Raw genomic sequence first — 16,408 nt, 5'->3', positions numbered from 1 at the left:
CCAATATAAAGGAATAGTAGTGGTAAAAAAAAAAAGCCTTGTGGATTTAATTAACCTTTTTTTTTTTTTGGTTAATTCTCCTTTAATGCTGCGTACACGCAATTGGAATTTCAGCCAGCAAAAGACCGATGAGAGATTTTCATCGGAAAATGTGACCGTGTGTACGCTCCATTGGATTTTTGCTGGCGGAATTTTGGCCAGCAAAAGATTGAGAGCATGTTCTCAATTTTTTAGACGGAAAAAGTTTCTATCGGAAATTCCGTTCATGTGTATGCAATTCCATGCAAAATTCCGACGCATGCTCGGAAACAATTCAACGCATGCTCGGAAGCATTAAACTTCCTTTTTATACTGCCAACATATGTATTTTTTAAGTCCCCGCGTTACTGACCATCAGAGTTTGGTGTGACCATGTGTATGCAAAACAGTTTGAGCTGAATTCCGTCGGGAAAAACCTTTGGATTTAATTCCGATGGCAAAACCGCTCGTGTGTACGTGGCATAAGGGGGTGTGGCAGGGGGGACGTCCTATGCCTACATACATTTGCTAGTAGGTGTCCCTCATTCCCATCTCAAAATGTTGGGAGGTATAAATAAAGGTAATTTGTTTCTGTTTTGATTGTTTTATGATACCATTCACCAAACTTTTTAGACATACCTCGTAAACCTGGGGGATTATATAATCCTTTTCCACACTATTCCCCAAAAAATGGGCTAGAGTTTCACTTTAGAGCAATATTCGCATAGGGGCTATAAGATGACTGTGTTATGGAGGGAACTAAAGCCGCGTACACACGGGCGGATTGTATGGCCTACTAAGTCCGCCGAAACACATTTCAGCGGACAGTCTGCTCGTGTGTGGGCTTCAGCGGACTTTTTCAGCGTGCAGTCTGGCGTACTAAGTATTTCGGATTTTTCGAAATTCTGTCCGTCATACTTTGGTTTCAGCGGACAATCCGCTCGTCAGTAGGCTAGTTCGACGGACTAAGAATGGTGCATGCTCAGAAAGGATTTACACGGCGGAAGGTTGCATTGCTGTGTATTGGACTTCCTATTTCTAGTCCCGTCGTACGTGCTGTACACGTCATCGCGCAAGCTTTCGACGGACTGTTTGTGCATCCATGTGTGGTCAAGTCCGTTCATTCGAAAGTAGGACGGACTGTCCGTCGGATTGTATGACGGACTAAGTAGGCCATACAATCCGCCCGTGTGTACGCGGCTTAAGTGTAACTCTATGTTCCTAACGCAGAACGTAAAGCTGAACTCCAGGCAAACAGCTTGTGGGAAGGTGCAGCGTGGTGCGGCGGCAGTAAACACATAGAGTTGCAGAAAGAGAAAACTTGTATTACCATTAAAGTTCACAACAAGCCTGATGGGAAGGTACCCCAATGGGAACACTCACAGGATGTAACAGAGATGTGTAGCAGAGGAGGTCTCGGACGTCCCGATAGCGTACGGCTTAAGAAGCGGAATGCAGTCTGGTTTGTCCGTGCCCAACTAGAGAGCCTTCCAGGAAGTATGGTTGTCCCTATCCTTTCCCTACTCATCTGGAACCTCTCCCTACTGCTATTCATTGTCCTTGACAGACAGATGACCTGTCGCTACCAGGGGCGGCCCGTCTATTAGGAGCGCACGGGCAGTGCCCCTTCTATTCATGCGCCGGCCCTGGACACCGGGTGCATGAATTCCGTTGGGGAGGTTGTTTTTTTGAAGCACATTCTTAGAACCAGATGTTCTAATAGGCTTCAAAAAGGCTGGGTTCGGGGTGCAGAGCACTACAAACCGAGCCCACCCAGTTGTGTGACAATAGCAAATTAATATTCGCTATTTTCACACTGAATCTCCTCCCAGCCAATCAGTAAGCGGGTACGACCCAAGGTATAGGGGGGACCAACACACCCAAAGAGTTCCCCTGGTTAAATTTGGTTTAAACTAGAAAAACAAATCCAACCTGGAGGCTGATGGATGGGATACCTATGTACATGACTTTGTTCTTCAGTATTAAATTTGAAGCCTATGATAAAATCAGACTATATATGCTATTAGAAGGCAAATTGTGAACTATAGATGTGATTCTCATCATTGTGTGTTTTAGGGAGAAGAAGGCAAAGCGGGTATTCCTGGAATAAGAGGAGAGAAAGGTGAAAAGGTAATGAAATTGTAATGGCTCGTAGGAGAACATACAATCTGCAAGACCCAAGCTATTATAGCGCCGCTTTAATGCTGCACAAATATGTATTCAGTGAAACTAAAATCTCTTTAATTAGCGTTGATTAGCATTCTGAAAAGGTTTTAAAAGCAAATGACTGAGACTTTACCTTGTAATAACGTTAAGAGTCCTCACAGCCAATAGTTCCTTTGCAGTATTTTCATTGTCCGTGTAGTCAAGTCCAACGTAAATTCACATATGATATAGACTGTATCCAACTACAAATGCAAATGTATTTTATTATTGCATGGTACTGTAAGAGGAGATTTCAGCAGGATGCAGAGCTGTACTCCAAGCAAGTGATGGCTGGTTCCATGAGTATGGCTAGCCATAGACCACAGTGTAATGGTGAAACTATATTGAAAAGGAAGTTCTCAGTTTCAACAGAACTACTAAAAAAAAAAGCCCCCTTTAGATAATAAATGGAACTAAATACACCCCAGTGTTGTACATAAATCATGAACCCATAACATTTTACATCATTTTTTTTTTTTTTTTATTGAATGCAAATATATAAAATACAATCTTTAGAAACCTAGACTCACAAGAAGGGGTTAAATAATCTAAATACATAAGCTTCTGTCTACGCGTTTCGCTTAATTTTTTGTCATGGGTTCATGACTTGCTGTATGCACAACACTGGGGAGGAATATTGAAAGTCCCATTTATCCCCTAAAGGGGCTTTTCTAATAGTTGTGTTATAGTTGCTGGGATGATACCTACCAGTGTTATTTCTTAAAAAAAAAAAAAAAAAAAACAGGCATTGAGTTCTCTGTCTTTCAAAGTTCTCAGATTTGTTTAATCAGTTGCTTAGGCAAAATGAAAATAATAAATAAAATAAAAATGAAAAATAAATATACTCTTATTCATCTTTTTTAGAAGTTTTTTTTTTTTTTTTTTTTTTTTTTTTGCTTGTTGGGTAACTTTGCTTATGTAATTTAGTGTCTTTTTTTAATTTCTGTTTTTTTTTAACCTTTTTTGTGCAATTAATAGTTATGTACGTATTGTTGCTTTACATTTTTTCTTTTTTACTTTTTCACTTTATGTGGGAAAAAAAAAGATACATTGATGCTGTTTTTGGCACAAGAACCAGGAGTTTCTGTAACCCTACAGAGCCATTATCCTTAAAGTGGATCTTCAGTCATATTTTCAACTTTCCATCTATTAAATCTTCTGCTCTTGTTGATTTAAGTTTGGATAGTAAAAAAAATTTTTTTCTGCCAGTAAATCTCTTATACAGCCAGGGGCGGACTGACAACTCATGGGGCCCCCGGGCAATAGGAGATTATGGGGCCCCCAGGCAATAGGAGAAGATTATGGGGCCCCAGGCAATAGGAGATTATGGGCCCCCCAGGCAATAGATTATGAGACCACACAGTATATACACACACATACAATATACACACACAGACACACAATATACACACACAGAATACACATACACATACTGAAAAGGTACTGGAGAGGTGGGGCAGCTATAATATTGGGATTTTTAAAAAAACACAAGATTTTTACATACTGTCCCTGGCTTTATTGAGGCTGTCAACCCTGATGGGGCCCTTTAGTGGCATGGGGCCCTCGGGCAGTGCCCGAGTGACCCAATGGTCAGTCCGCCCCTGTATACAGCCCACTTCCTGTTTCTTGTCTGTTCATTAGCCTAGGCTTAAGACATCATGCACAGCTCTCTCTCACTCACGTGAGCGTCTGCCAGGAAGTTAGGGGGGAATGAGTCATAAGAGGGGCAATGAGCTGAGCCTCTGTGTGTCTGTGTAAATCCAGGAAGTGAACAGGCAGCAGCTTCAGCTGCCCACAGTTAAAATGGATGCAGCCTGACTCAGCGGAGGGAGATTTCTTCAGCATATTTGGCAAGTACAGAATCACAGTATATATAAAATAATATGCAACGTGGTTGAAGGGAAGCTTTAGGATGGCAAAGATGTTTAAATTACAGATTATGTGAGCAGACTGAAGTTCCTCTTTAAGAAAACATAAAACATTTTGCCTTCCCCATTGACTCCAATTCATGTTACCTAAATTGCAAAATTTTACAGAAATCTCCTGTCTTTCCATTAAAATTTTGGAATGAATGAAAACTCAGTTTGGCCATCTTAAGACTAAAGCTACTGAGGCTTTGGGCTAATGGTGTTCACACATTTAAATGCAGTCATTGAACAACATAGCCACACAACAATTCCAGTTATGTCTAACAAATTCAATTGATCACTTTTAATTAATATTCTTAAAGTGTACTTTAACCTGCTCCCAGCACTGGCATCAACGGGGAGGAGAGACAGTGGACAATGGATGCCCATTAGTAAGTCTATGGGTGAGGTCACCACCCAGGCTCTCCACCCATTGTCAGCGATATTTCCTCTCACACTGGGGAAATCATGTGATTGGAGGGTGTCCCCCTAGATTGGGTAAGCGTACACATCTCTCTTTTGCAGGATAGCTTAGAATTGGGGTGGGAGTAGGTTTAAGCTTAGTTTTCAGATTTCCACTTTAATTATGTTTACCAAAAATTTTAATTGATCAATTTTAATTAATATTCCTGTCCAGTTAAAATCAAACTAAGCTTAAACCTGCTTCCAGCGCTGGCTTCAGGGGAGAGGAGGGACAGTGGACATGTCCATTAGTAAGTCTATGGGAGACGTCACCACCCAGCCTCTACAGCAATTATCGGCGATATCTCTTCTCCCCTGAAGCCGAACACTGGGGAGGTCATGTGACTGGACCTGAGCACCCCTAGATTAGGTAAGTATACACATCTTTCCTTTACAGGATAGCTTAGAATTGGGTAGGAGTAGGTTTAAACTTAGTTTTGACCAGACTTCAAGTTTAATCAAAACAAAAAGAAACAGTTGGATAGGCAAAAAACATTTCTGTTAATTTTTTTTTTATATAGTTTTTTTTTTAGAGCACAAAAACAGTATTTTTCAAACAGCTTACCTGTAAAATCCTTTTCTTTGATGTACTTCAGGGGACACAGAGCCATAGTAGTTACTATGAGGTTAATAGGCCACCAATAGGTGATGGACACTGGCGCGCCCTAAGACCAGAAGTGCACTCCCTATATAACCCCTCCCACTACCGGGAGTACCTCAGTTTTGTAGCCAAGCAATACAAGTGTATACCAAAGAAGGGGGGACCTCTGTGTCCCCTGATTTACATCAAAGAAAAGGATTTTACAGGTAAGCTGTTTTAAAAATCCTGTTTTCTTTTCATACATTAGGGGACACAGAGCCATAATAGTTACTATGTGGGATGTCCCATAGCAATGGCAACTGAAGGGAGGGAGACACAACAAAAAAATAGGGCAAAAGAGGCTAGAGAACTCATACTGCAGCCTGCAGTACACTACGCCCAAAGGCAATATCCTCATGACCTTTAACATCGATTTGATAAAATCTGGTAAATGTATGAACTGAAGACCAAGTTACGGCCTTACAGATCTGAGCCATAGAGGCCTGATAATGCACCGCCCAAGAGGCACTAACTGCCCTGGTAGAGTGTGCTTTAACATGAAAAGGAGGAATTTTCTTCCTTAAACCATAAGCTTGAACAATCACTTGACAAATCCATTTGGAAATAGTAGACTTTGATGCTGCCTGTCCCCTTTTTGGACCTTCTGGCAGTAAAAAACAAAACATAATTTTGCGAACCTGAGTGGTTGCCTTTAAATAGACTCTGATCGCTCTTACTACATCAAGGGAATGTAGTGCCTTCTCTTCCCTAGATTGAGGCTCTGGGAAGAAAGAAGGTAGAATAATGTCCTGGTTTAAATGAAAACCTGTCACCACTTTTGGTAGGAATTCAAGATGAGGAAGCAAAACCACCTTATCCTTATGCATGATCAAATATGGCTCTTTACAAGACAGAGCCGCTAGTTTCGATACTCTTCTAGCAGAAGAAATGGCAAAAAAAAATTTCCTTGTCAAAAGAACCAAGGGAATTTCCCCTTAAAGGCTCAAAAGGCTGATTCCGTAAAGCCGATAAGACTAAATTTAAATCCCAAGGATTTAGAGGTGCCTTGATAGGGGATTGATCTGTGTTACCCCCTGAATAAAACTAGGCACCAGAGAGTGAGAAGCACGAGGCCGTTGAAAAAACACTGACAAGGCCGAGATCTGGCCCTTGATAGTACTCAAGGCCAGCTTAATTTCTAATCCCATTTGCAGGAAATCAAGGATCCTACCTATGACATACTTCCTGGGGTGCCAACCCCTTGATCCACACCAGGAAATATATGTCTTCCAGAATCTGTAGTAAATGATTCTGGAAGCCGGCTTCTTGGCATTAACCAAAGTAGACACTACTGAAGGGGATAACCCACGGTCCTTTAATATGTGGGTTTCAATAGCCAAACCATTAAATTTAGCATCCGTAAGGTGGGATGGAATACCGGACCTTGTGTGAGAAGGTCTGGCCATAATGGCAGAGTCCAAGGGACTCCTACCGCCATCTATATGATCTCGGCAAACCAAGATCTTCTGGGCCATGCTGGGGCCACCAGAATCATCTCCTTTCATTCCTGCTTGATCTTGCGGAGAAGGCGCGGAAGTAGTAGAACTGGAGGAAATGCATGGAATGAAAATCACTGATAGGCAGGGAATGTTGTTTTCTGCCCAAGCTAGAACATGATTCACCTGTTTTTGGGCTACACGACTTCTTGTGCCCATTTGGTGATTGATGTAAGCCACAGCCGTGGCATTGTCGGATTGAATCCTGACAGGACAATCCCGTCGCCTGAGCATCCAGGACTCTAGGGCCAGACGTACTGTCTGAATCTCCAAAATGTTGATGGGCAAGGTCCTTTCTGTCTTGGACCATCTCCCCTGGACAGAAGCTTCTTCCAGGACTGCTCCCCAGCCTAAAAGGCTGGAGTTTTTATCACTTTCCAGGATACTGGCAGAAAGGATTTGCCCTTTTGGAGGTTGCTGAATATCAACCACCAATTTAGGCTCTGACCTACGTCGGGGGATAAGCGTATTGGAAAATCCAAAGCCTGAACCTTCTTGTTCCAGACTGACAGGATGGTGTTTTGTAGCAGTCTTGAGTGAAACTGTGCATAAGGGACGACCTCCATTTTCCCTAACAATCTCATGCACAGCCGAATGGAAGGATTTTTCTTTGCTTTGACAAGTTTAATTAGTCCTATAATGGAACTGACTCTTGTCTAAGATAAGAATACCTTTTTCTGTACGGTATCAATGATCGGCCCCAAGTACTGTAATCTCCTTGATGGTTTTAAGGAGGATTTTTCTAGGTTGAGTATCCAACCCAGAGATTCCAGGTAGTTTACAGCTTTGATTAAACCTTGGTTTAGACCAGAGACTGAATGGTCTATTAAAAGTAGATCATCTAAATAGGCTAGGACAGTTATGCCCTGAGCCCTTAATCTGGCTAAAGGAGGTGCCAGAATCTTTGAGAACACCCGCGGTGCGGTGGCTAGACCGAATGGCAGGGCCACAAACTGAAAATGATGATTTTCTATCTCAAAGCGTAGAAATTTCTGGTGAGCAGGAAATATTGACATGTGGAGATATGCATCCTTGATATCGATCAATGTCAAAAACTCCCCTCCTTGCAAGATGGAAACAACCGATCGAATTGATTTAATGTGAAAGGACTGGATATTTAAGTGTCGATTCAGATCTTTGAGCTCTAGAATTGGTCTTACCTCTCCGTTTGGTTTTGGAACCGTGAAAAGGTTTGAATAAAAACCTGAGCCCTGTTCCTCTAAGGCCGCGTACACACGCGGGGACTGTTCGCCCAACTTTGTCCGCTGAACAGTGTTTCGGCGGACAGTCCGCTCGTGTGTGGGCTTTCAGCGGACAGTTTCAGCGAACAGTCTGCTGAACAAAGTTTTTCGGAGATTCCGAAAAACTGTCCGCTGAAACTTTGTTTCAGCGAACAGTCCCCTCGTGTGTAGGCTTGTTCGTCAAACTAAGTTCCGCGCATGCTCAGAAAGGATTTACACGCCGAAAGTTGTATTGCAGTGTATAGGACGTCGTATTTTTCGTCCCATCGTACGTGCCGTTCACGTCATCGCGCACGGTTTCAGCGGACTGTTCGTTCGCCGTGTGTGGGCAAGTCCGTCCATGATAATTTTGAGTGGACTGTTCGCTGAAACTGACGGACAAAGTTGGGCGAACAGTCCCCGCGTGTGTACGCGGCCTAAGGGAACCTCTGATGTCACCAGCTGGGATAAGAGGTGATCCACAGCTAGAAAGAGAGACTTCTTTTTCTCTGGATCCCTGGGAACATTTGATCTTAGAAAATGAGGTGACAGAAACTCTCGGAACTCTAGTTTGTAACCTAGAGAAACTGAGGAAGCCACCCATCTGTCTTGACAGACCTTTGAAAATTGCAGAAGCCTTCCCCCCCGAGCGAGTGGGGGCGCCCCTTCATAAGGAGATTTTAGCATTCTGCTTTGTGGGCTTTCTGCCCCAAGACCTCTCTTGACCCTGGTGCTGCCCTGCCCTTGGGGTCTTCCCCTTGAACCTGACAGTGGAGGCCATCGAGACTGCCTAGAGGCTGATGCCTCTGGCACAGGTGAGGAAGCACGCTTAAAGGAGAAATGTTTAAACCTCTTCTTTACTAATAAAAGAGAGCTTTTCTCATTAGAGATTCTTTGGATGTATTTATCCAGATCGTCCGCAAATAGCCGTTCACCATGAAAGGGGAAACTGGCCAAGAGTTTCTTACTCGGTGCTTCGGCTGACCAATTTTTCAGCCACAGAACTCTGTGAGAAGGCACTAGTCCTAGCATAAGCCGTGAGGCTTGGATGATAGAATCTTTCATAGCATCTACAGTAAAACATAGTGCATCTGATACGCCAGCCCATTGCTGGGCCTGCTGATCAGGCAGAATCTTAAGCATCTCCACAAACTGTTCCTTAATAGACTGAGATACACCAATTGATGCAAGAACCGGCTGCTCTACTGAACTTGCTAAAGACATATTGTTTTTAAAAAGAAGTTCCCATTTTTTATCTGTTGGATCTTTTAACATCAGCGCATTATCTACTGGACACGTGAGACTTTTGTTCACTGAGGCGATTGCAGCATCAATTGCTGGATCCCCCATTTCTTATAGAAATCTTAATCCATAGGATATAGTGTAGAAAACTTTCTGGAAGGATAATACTGTTTATCCGGATGTTCCCATTCAGAATATATAAGCTTTTTTAGCCATGAATGAATAGAAAAAGCATCCCCAGATTTTTTTTTTTATTATTAGTCTTTTTAAAGCTCAACAGTGGTTAAATGAATAATTTGATGAAAACAATCACAATTTATGATCTGTAATTTGCATGAAATTGAGCGGAAACACCCAACTCATGTGTGGCACCATTGAGAGTATCACCAATCCAAGTGAAAGTTTACATTTTATTTAAATAAATTGAGACAGAATAGGTATGCTCTATGGCATGGGTGCTCAACCTGTGGCCCTCCAGCTGTTGCGAAACTACAATTCCCATCATACCTCTGCCTTTGGGAGTCAAGCTTATAACTGTCAGCGGCTTGCAATGCCTCATGGGACTTGTAGTTCCACAACAGCTGGAGGGACAAAGGTTGAGCACCCATGCTCTATGGTGATAATTAGACATGTGCAGAGTAAAATATTTCGTTTCGGAATTTCGTTTTCGTCTGAAAACTTAATTTATTTAGTTACTCCCGAAATTCGTTTTTATTTATTTCGTTTTTCGTTCAAAAATTGCATTCGTCCGAAAATCCACATGAATTACGGTCGAATCTGTCTTGGAAGGCTTATGGTGTCTGTCGAATGTATAAAGAAGATTCGACGGAGCTAACTATATAGCATACTTTAGAACCCTATTAAAGTCTATGGGACTCCAACGTTCAAAATCTAAAGTGCTAATTTTAAAGGCTAATTTGCAAGTTACTGTCCTAAAAAGTGTTTGGAGACCCGGGTCCTGCCCCAGGGGACATGTATCAATGCAAAAAAAAGTTTTAAAAACGGCCGTTTTTTCGGGAGCAGTGATTTTAATAATGATTAAAGTGAAACAATAAAAGTGTAATATTCCTTTAAATTTCGTAGGGGGGGGGGGGTTGTCTATAGTATGCCTGTGAAGGGGCGCATGTTTCCCGTGCTTAGAATTGTCCCTGCACAAAGTGTCATTTATGCAGGAAAAAAAGTCCTTTAAAATCACTCGCAGCTATAATGAATTGTCGGCTCCCGTAATACAGAGAACACTCATTGAAAGTCATTGATAAAAAAATAAATAAATAAATAAATAAAAAAAAAAGCGTGGGGGTCCCCCAAATTCAATTACCAGGCCCTTCAGGTCTGGTATGGATATTAAGGAGAACCCTGCCTCAAATTTAAGAAAAAATTTGACGTGGGGTTCCCCCTAAATATCCATAACCAGACCCTTCAGGTCTGGTATGGATATTAAGGGGAACCCCGCGTCAAATTAAAAAAAAAATTGACGTGGGGTTCCCCCTAAAAATCCATACCAGACCCTTTATCCGAGCACGCAACCTGGCAGGCCGCAGGAAAAGAGGGGGGGACGAGAAAGCGGCCCCCCCTCCCTCCTGAACCGTACCAGGCCACATGCCCTCAACATTGGGAGGATGCTTTGGGGGTCCGTGACCCCTCAAAGCACCTTGTCCCCATGTTGATGAGGACAAGGGCCTCATCCCCACAACCCTGGCCGGTGGTTGTGGAGGTCTGCGGGCGGGGGGCTTATCAGAATCTGGAAGCCCCCTTTAACAAGGGGACCCCCAGATCCCGGCCCCCCCCTGTTTGAAATGGTAAGGGGGTACAAAAGTACCCCTACCATTTCACAAAGAAAGTGTAAAAAATGTTTAAATAAAACAAACACACTTTTTAAAAATTCCTTTATTAAAAATAAAAAAAGATTCCAGCGGCGGTAATCCACTCTTGCTATCCAGCGACGGACGGTCAGCTCTCCATCGATGTCTAATGTCATCCAGCGCAGCGCAGCAGCCTTCTTCTGTCTCCTCCACGGAGACACTGGAGGCATTCCGGCGCTGACGTTTCTTATATACGGAGGGCGGGGCCACCCGTCTCCTGACCCCGCCCCCCTCTGACGCAAGGGGAAACCCGGGGTTCCCCGTGACGTATGGGTGACCCCGCCCCCCTCTGATGTAACGGAAACCTGCCTGTGTTACATCAGAGGGGTGCGGGTCACCCCTACGTCACAGGGAACCCCGGGTTTCCCCTTGCGTCAGAGGGGGGCGGGGTCAGGTGACGGGTGGCCCCGCCCACCCTATATAAGAAACGTCAAGCCGCCGGAATGTCTGTAGTGTCTCCTCCACGGAGACAGAAGAAGGATGCTGCGCTGCGCTGGATGACATTAGACATCGATGGAGAGCTGACCGTCCGTCGCTGGATAGCAAGAGTGGATTACCGCCGCTGGAATCTTTTTTTTATTTTTAATAAAGGAATTTTTCAAAAGTGTGTTTGTTTTATTTAACCATTTTTTACACTTTCTTTGTGAAATGGTAGGGGTACTTTTGTACCCCCTTACCATTTCAAACAGGGGGGGGGGCGGGATCTGGGGGTCCCCTTGTTAAAGGGGGCTTCCAGATTCTGATAAGCCCCCCGCCCGCAGACCTCCACAACCACCGGCCAGGGTTGTGGGGATGAGGCCCTTGTCCTCATCAACATGGGGACAAGGTGCTTTGAGGGGTCACGGACCCCCAAAGCATCCTCCCAATGTTGAGGGCATGTGGCCTGGTACGGTTCAGGAGGGAGGGGGGGCCGCTCTCTCGTCCCCCCCTCTTTTCCTGCGGCCTGCCAGGTTGCGTGCTCGGATAAAGGGTCTGGTATGGATTTTTAGGGGGAACCCCATGTCAAAATTTTTTTAAATTTGATGCGGGGTTCCCCTTAATATCCATACCAGACCTGAAGGGTCTGGTTATGGATATTTAGGGGGAACCCCACGTCAAATTTTTTCTTAAATTTGAGGCAGGGTTCCCCTTAATATCCATACCAGACCTGAAGGGCCTGGAAATTGAATTTGGGGGACCCCCACGCTTTTTTTTTAATTTATTTTTTTATTTTTTTATCAATGACTTTCAATGAGTGTTCTCTGTATTACGGGAGCCGACAATTCATTATAGCTGCGAGTGATTTTAAAGGACTTTTTTTCCTGCATAAATGACACTTTGTGCAGGGACAATTCTAAGCACGGGAAACATGCGCCCCTTCACAGGCATACTATAGACAACCCCCCCCCTACGAAATTTAAAGGAATATTACACTTTTATTGTTTCACTTTAATCATTATTAAAATCACTGCTCCCGAAAAAACGGCCGTTTTTAAAACTTTTTTTTGCATTGATACATGTCCCCTGGGGCAGGACCCGGGTCCCCAAACACTTTTTAGGACAGTATCTTGCAGAATCTTTTCTCTCTGTCAAATCTTTTTTCTCTGTCGAATATTTTCTCTATATAATCTTGGACTAATAGAGGTAAGGTTAAGCACATTCGACCACAGGTTCTATAGACAGATTGTTATCGTCAGAGTCATGTCGAATCTCCTATTCTATATCGAACTGTTGTAACAATGAAAACGAAAATAAAGCATTTATTTATGTCGGATCTTTCGTTTTTCGGATTTTGTGCTTTCGTTATCGTTTGTCAAAACGAAAACGAAAATAGCTGAAATTCGGACGAAAATGCATTCGGACGAAAACGAATGCACATGTCTAGTGATAATACAGTAGGTAGGACAGAGCCTGTACATCCGGTCACTCTCCTATGTTTTGTAGGAGGAGTCATTTTGGATTCACTTACCTGCAATTTGCCATGAAAGTCACTTTTAAATGGTTAAAACAGCAACAACAACAAAAACAAAAAAATATATATGAAAAAGCACAAGATTATACAACTGGAGTGTGTTCTACTGGGAACGAGCCCTTAAAATCAATCTGTGCTATGCCCATGCAGGAATAAAGAACAGGTCCAGTCAACTGCTTGATTACCAGAAGCACATGCTCACCTTTTCTTTGCTTTGCCCTTGCTCCATTCAGTTGACTTAAGTGAAATAAAATAAAAATGATATTCGCCCTTTAATAGGACCTTAAAGGCCACAGACACTGAGGTTCATAGAAAAAAGGTCCTATTTAAGGGGGGATATCCTTTTTGTTCTATATATGTGATATATACTCAGGCATGTGGCCTATGCACTGACTTTTTGACATGGTGGGAACCTCTTTTCTCTTTAAGTGAAATAAAATACACAGAACCTCTAGGTATGAAGACCACATGATTCACTTTTGTCCTCCCATATGGCAGAGATGGTCCTTTCTGATTGGCAGCTCAAACAATCAGTGCTGTCACATGGGGCCAGGGAATGAGCTTTCAGGCCCATGTAAGTCAAAAAAGGCATGGTACCTAATTTATCAGAAATTGTGGGTTATTTTGTGATGTTAGGGAGAGCACAAAGGAGCCAGTCTGCCAGTCCTGTTGGTTAAGCTCATGGATAATATTTTTTTTTCTCTTAGGGATCTTTAGGGCCCCCTGGAACAGCTGGCAGACTAGGAACCAAAGGAGAACGGGTAAGATTTATCATGAAAAAGAATATATATTTTCAGTACTGGATTTGTTGTATCCAGCTTCACGTAATAATGTGTGTATGTATTTGGAAAAATGAGAGCAAAGGACTTTATATGAGGTACACGGAAGCAAAAACATAAATTGGATAAAAAAGAGGTTTTAATAAATTCAAATATTCATATATTTACATTTTATGCACATAAATGTATGCATATGTTAATATTTTATATTTCATTAAGATATACATTGCAAAAAGGACTTTTTTGCAAATACATGAAGAACTTGATATTTAAGAAACAAATAATATATAAATATGTGACACATTAAAGTGTCTCTTAGAGAAAATAACAAAAACAAATGGTCTGCTGCTTTCTAATCTTCTGGGTCCTGCTCAGCTGGTGGCAAAAATGCATGTCCCCTTCCGGAGTTCCAAAAAGACATCAAGAGGTGCTGAGATTTCAACACGTTTCCACTCGAAAGGGCGGAGGGTCTAAATCTATTCAATGAGCTGTCTTGCTCTGGAAAAAGCTGCTCATGTAAAACAAGGCTCCCCTCTGGTGGGAACCCCAAAAGTTCAAAGTACAAATCATACAAAAGGAGCACCAGCGTTTAAAGTCAGGTTTTCATTAACATTATTGTAACCAAAATTCATTCCTCCATCAGCCAAAGTAGTTTATTTCATCAAAAGTGAAAATTATATTCTCCCAGTTGCCCCTTTTATAAAGATACTAGGGAACGGCCTGGTAATGCAGGAATAGGGATGAGCCGAACACCCCCCCGGTTCGGTTCGCACCAGAACCTTCGAGCGGACCGAAAATTTGTACGAACTTTAGAACCCTATTAAAGTCTATGGGACTCGAAAGTTTGAAATCAAAAGTGCTAATTTTAAAGGCTAATATGCAAGATATGCAACAGACAACACTAGTAATAAGGGGTATCTTCAGGTGTATACTGTGCTGGAGGCACACAACACCCACTTTAACTCCTGCAGATGCCTGTATTAGAGAACACCAGCAATAAAGGGTAGATACAGGTGTATACTGTGCTGTGCTGGAGGCACACAACACCCACTAACTCCTGCAGATGCCTGTATTACAGAACACCAGCATAAAAGGGTAAATACAGGTGTATACTGTGCTGGAGGCACACAACACCCACTAACGTCAGCAGATGCCTGTATTAGAGAACACCAGCAAAAAAGGGTAGCTACAGGTGTATACTATGCTGGAGGCACACAACACCCACTTTAACTCCTGCAGATGCCTGCGAAAAGAACACACTGTCCCTGCCTATCTTGCTCTTTCCCTGCACGCCAGAACACACTACATAAGGCCGCCGCGCTGGTGGCCTTATATAGTGTGGGGCGTGTACTAAACCCCCTGAGCTATGATTGGACACAGGCATCCTGCCTGTGGCCAATTATGGCTCTCCTCGCTGCCAGCGCTGTGATTGGCCAAGCATGCGGGGTCACAGTGCATGCTTGGCCAATCACGAACCAGCAATGCACTGTGATTGCGTAGTTCATTGTGGGCCATTCGTGCCACACGAATTTGGTGCAAACGGTCCACAAAGTTCTGAATTCGCCAAACAGAGGAACGGCCGATGTTCGAGTCAAACACCCCGAGCTCATCCCTATGCAGGAACAACAGGTTGCCAACTTGGCTGCGTCCCTCTTCCCCAACATGACACTTTATTTGCTTCTGCCCCATCCCAGCCCTAGATGATCTGTTGGGTTCTAATACAATAGGCAAAGTATAATGATAAAGCTTGCACATTATTTATGCCCACAGAGGGCAGGTAACTTGCACATTCCAATTCAAGTACTTTCATAGTTTAAAAATACTCCTAAAATGTAATGCCAAATCATTATCTTAACCCCAGCATACCCCCAAAAACCTATTTTTTAACCTAGCCCAAAACGTAGAATACTACACACTAATATAAACTGGACATTACCATCTCTGTAAAAGTGAAAATTTAAAATAGCAAATTCCTTTGCAGATTAGTATGTTCATCTTTCTGGAGATTGCAGGGAATACATTTTGATTTGTAGAACACAAATTATTATTGTAGACTTTACGTTGGACCATCATCATGTACATACTGTAAAAAGGTTTGTCTATAGTTCTTATATTCCGGTATATAACCCATGATAATTAACTTCCTATCTTATTGTGATGTCAACTTTCAGGGCGACAAAGGTGAAATAGGAGAGATCGGAGTCGCAGGACCTCCGGGACCGCCGGTATGAATGCCATTATTTTTAATAAAAGCCTGAAAACTTTTTTGAACAAACAGTTCATAACTGTGTTATAAGTTCAAGTGAGGGGAATTTCAGACCAATAGCAAATTCTACAAGTTGCTCAGCAACAGAAAAGTTGAATTCATGAAGGATTAAACTGTCCTGCTTTTTTACTCTTACAAAGTCAGCAATGTGGCAATATTTATTAAGCCTAAGGAAAAGAATATAAGCTAAAATGTCAGTGTTTCTTTTTTTTTTTTTTTTTTCGAAGGCCTGTGCTCAGTAATCAAATTAATGTCGAGCTTCTACCAAAATGTTTTGTAGTTTTTGTATAGTAAGGAAGAGTTAGGACCTGAGTCGTGATTTTCTTGCTAAATGGATCTGAATTTGAATTGGCAAGCACC

At 42.6% G+C, this 16,408-nt stretch overlaps 1 protein-coding gene across 1 annotated transcript in view; it reads left to right on the top strand.

The window, feature by feature from the left end:
• The window catches only part of LOC143998112 (collagen alpha-1(XXII) chain-like), a 393,374-nt gene that overhangs the window by 251,448 nt on the left and 125,518 nt on the right, over positions 1-16,408 (top strand). Inside the window, exons 13-15 of the mRNA XM_077493857.1 lie at positions 2,095-2,148; positions 13,711-13,764; positions 15,954-16,007. Coding sequence (XP_077349983.1) covers positions 2,095-2,148; positions 13,711-13,764; positions 15,954-16,007 — 162 coding nt within the window. The remainder of the gene's footprint in view (positions 1-2,094; positions 2,149-13,710; positions 13,765-15,953; positions 16,008-16,408) is intronic.

This window comes from Lithobates pipiens, unplaced genomic scaffold (genome assembly GCF_037356315.1).
Source record: "Lithobates pipiens isolate NorthernLeopardFrog02 unplaced genomic scaffold, aLitPip1_a1.2 Scaffold_19, whole genome shotgun sequence".
NCBI classification, from domain to species: Eukaryota; Metazoa; Chordata; class Amphibia; order Anura; family Ranidae; genus Lithobates; species Lithobates pipiens.
Note: the sequence above shows the minus strand (reverse complement) of the source record. Positions and strands in the feature narration are given on the sequence as shown.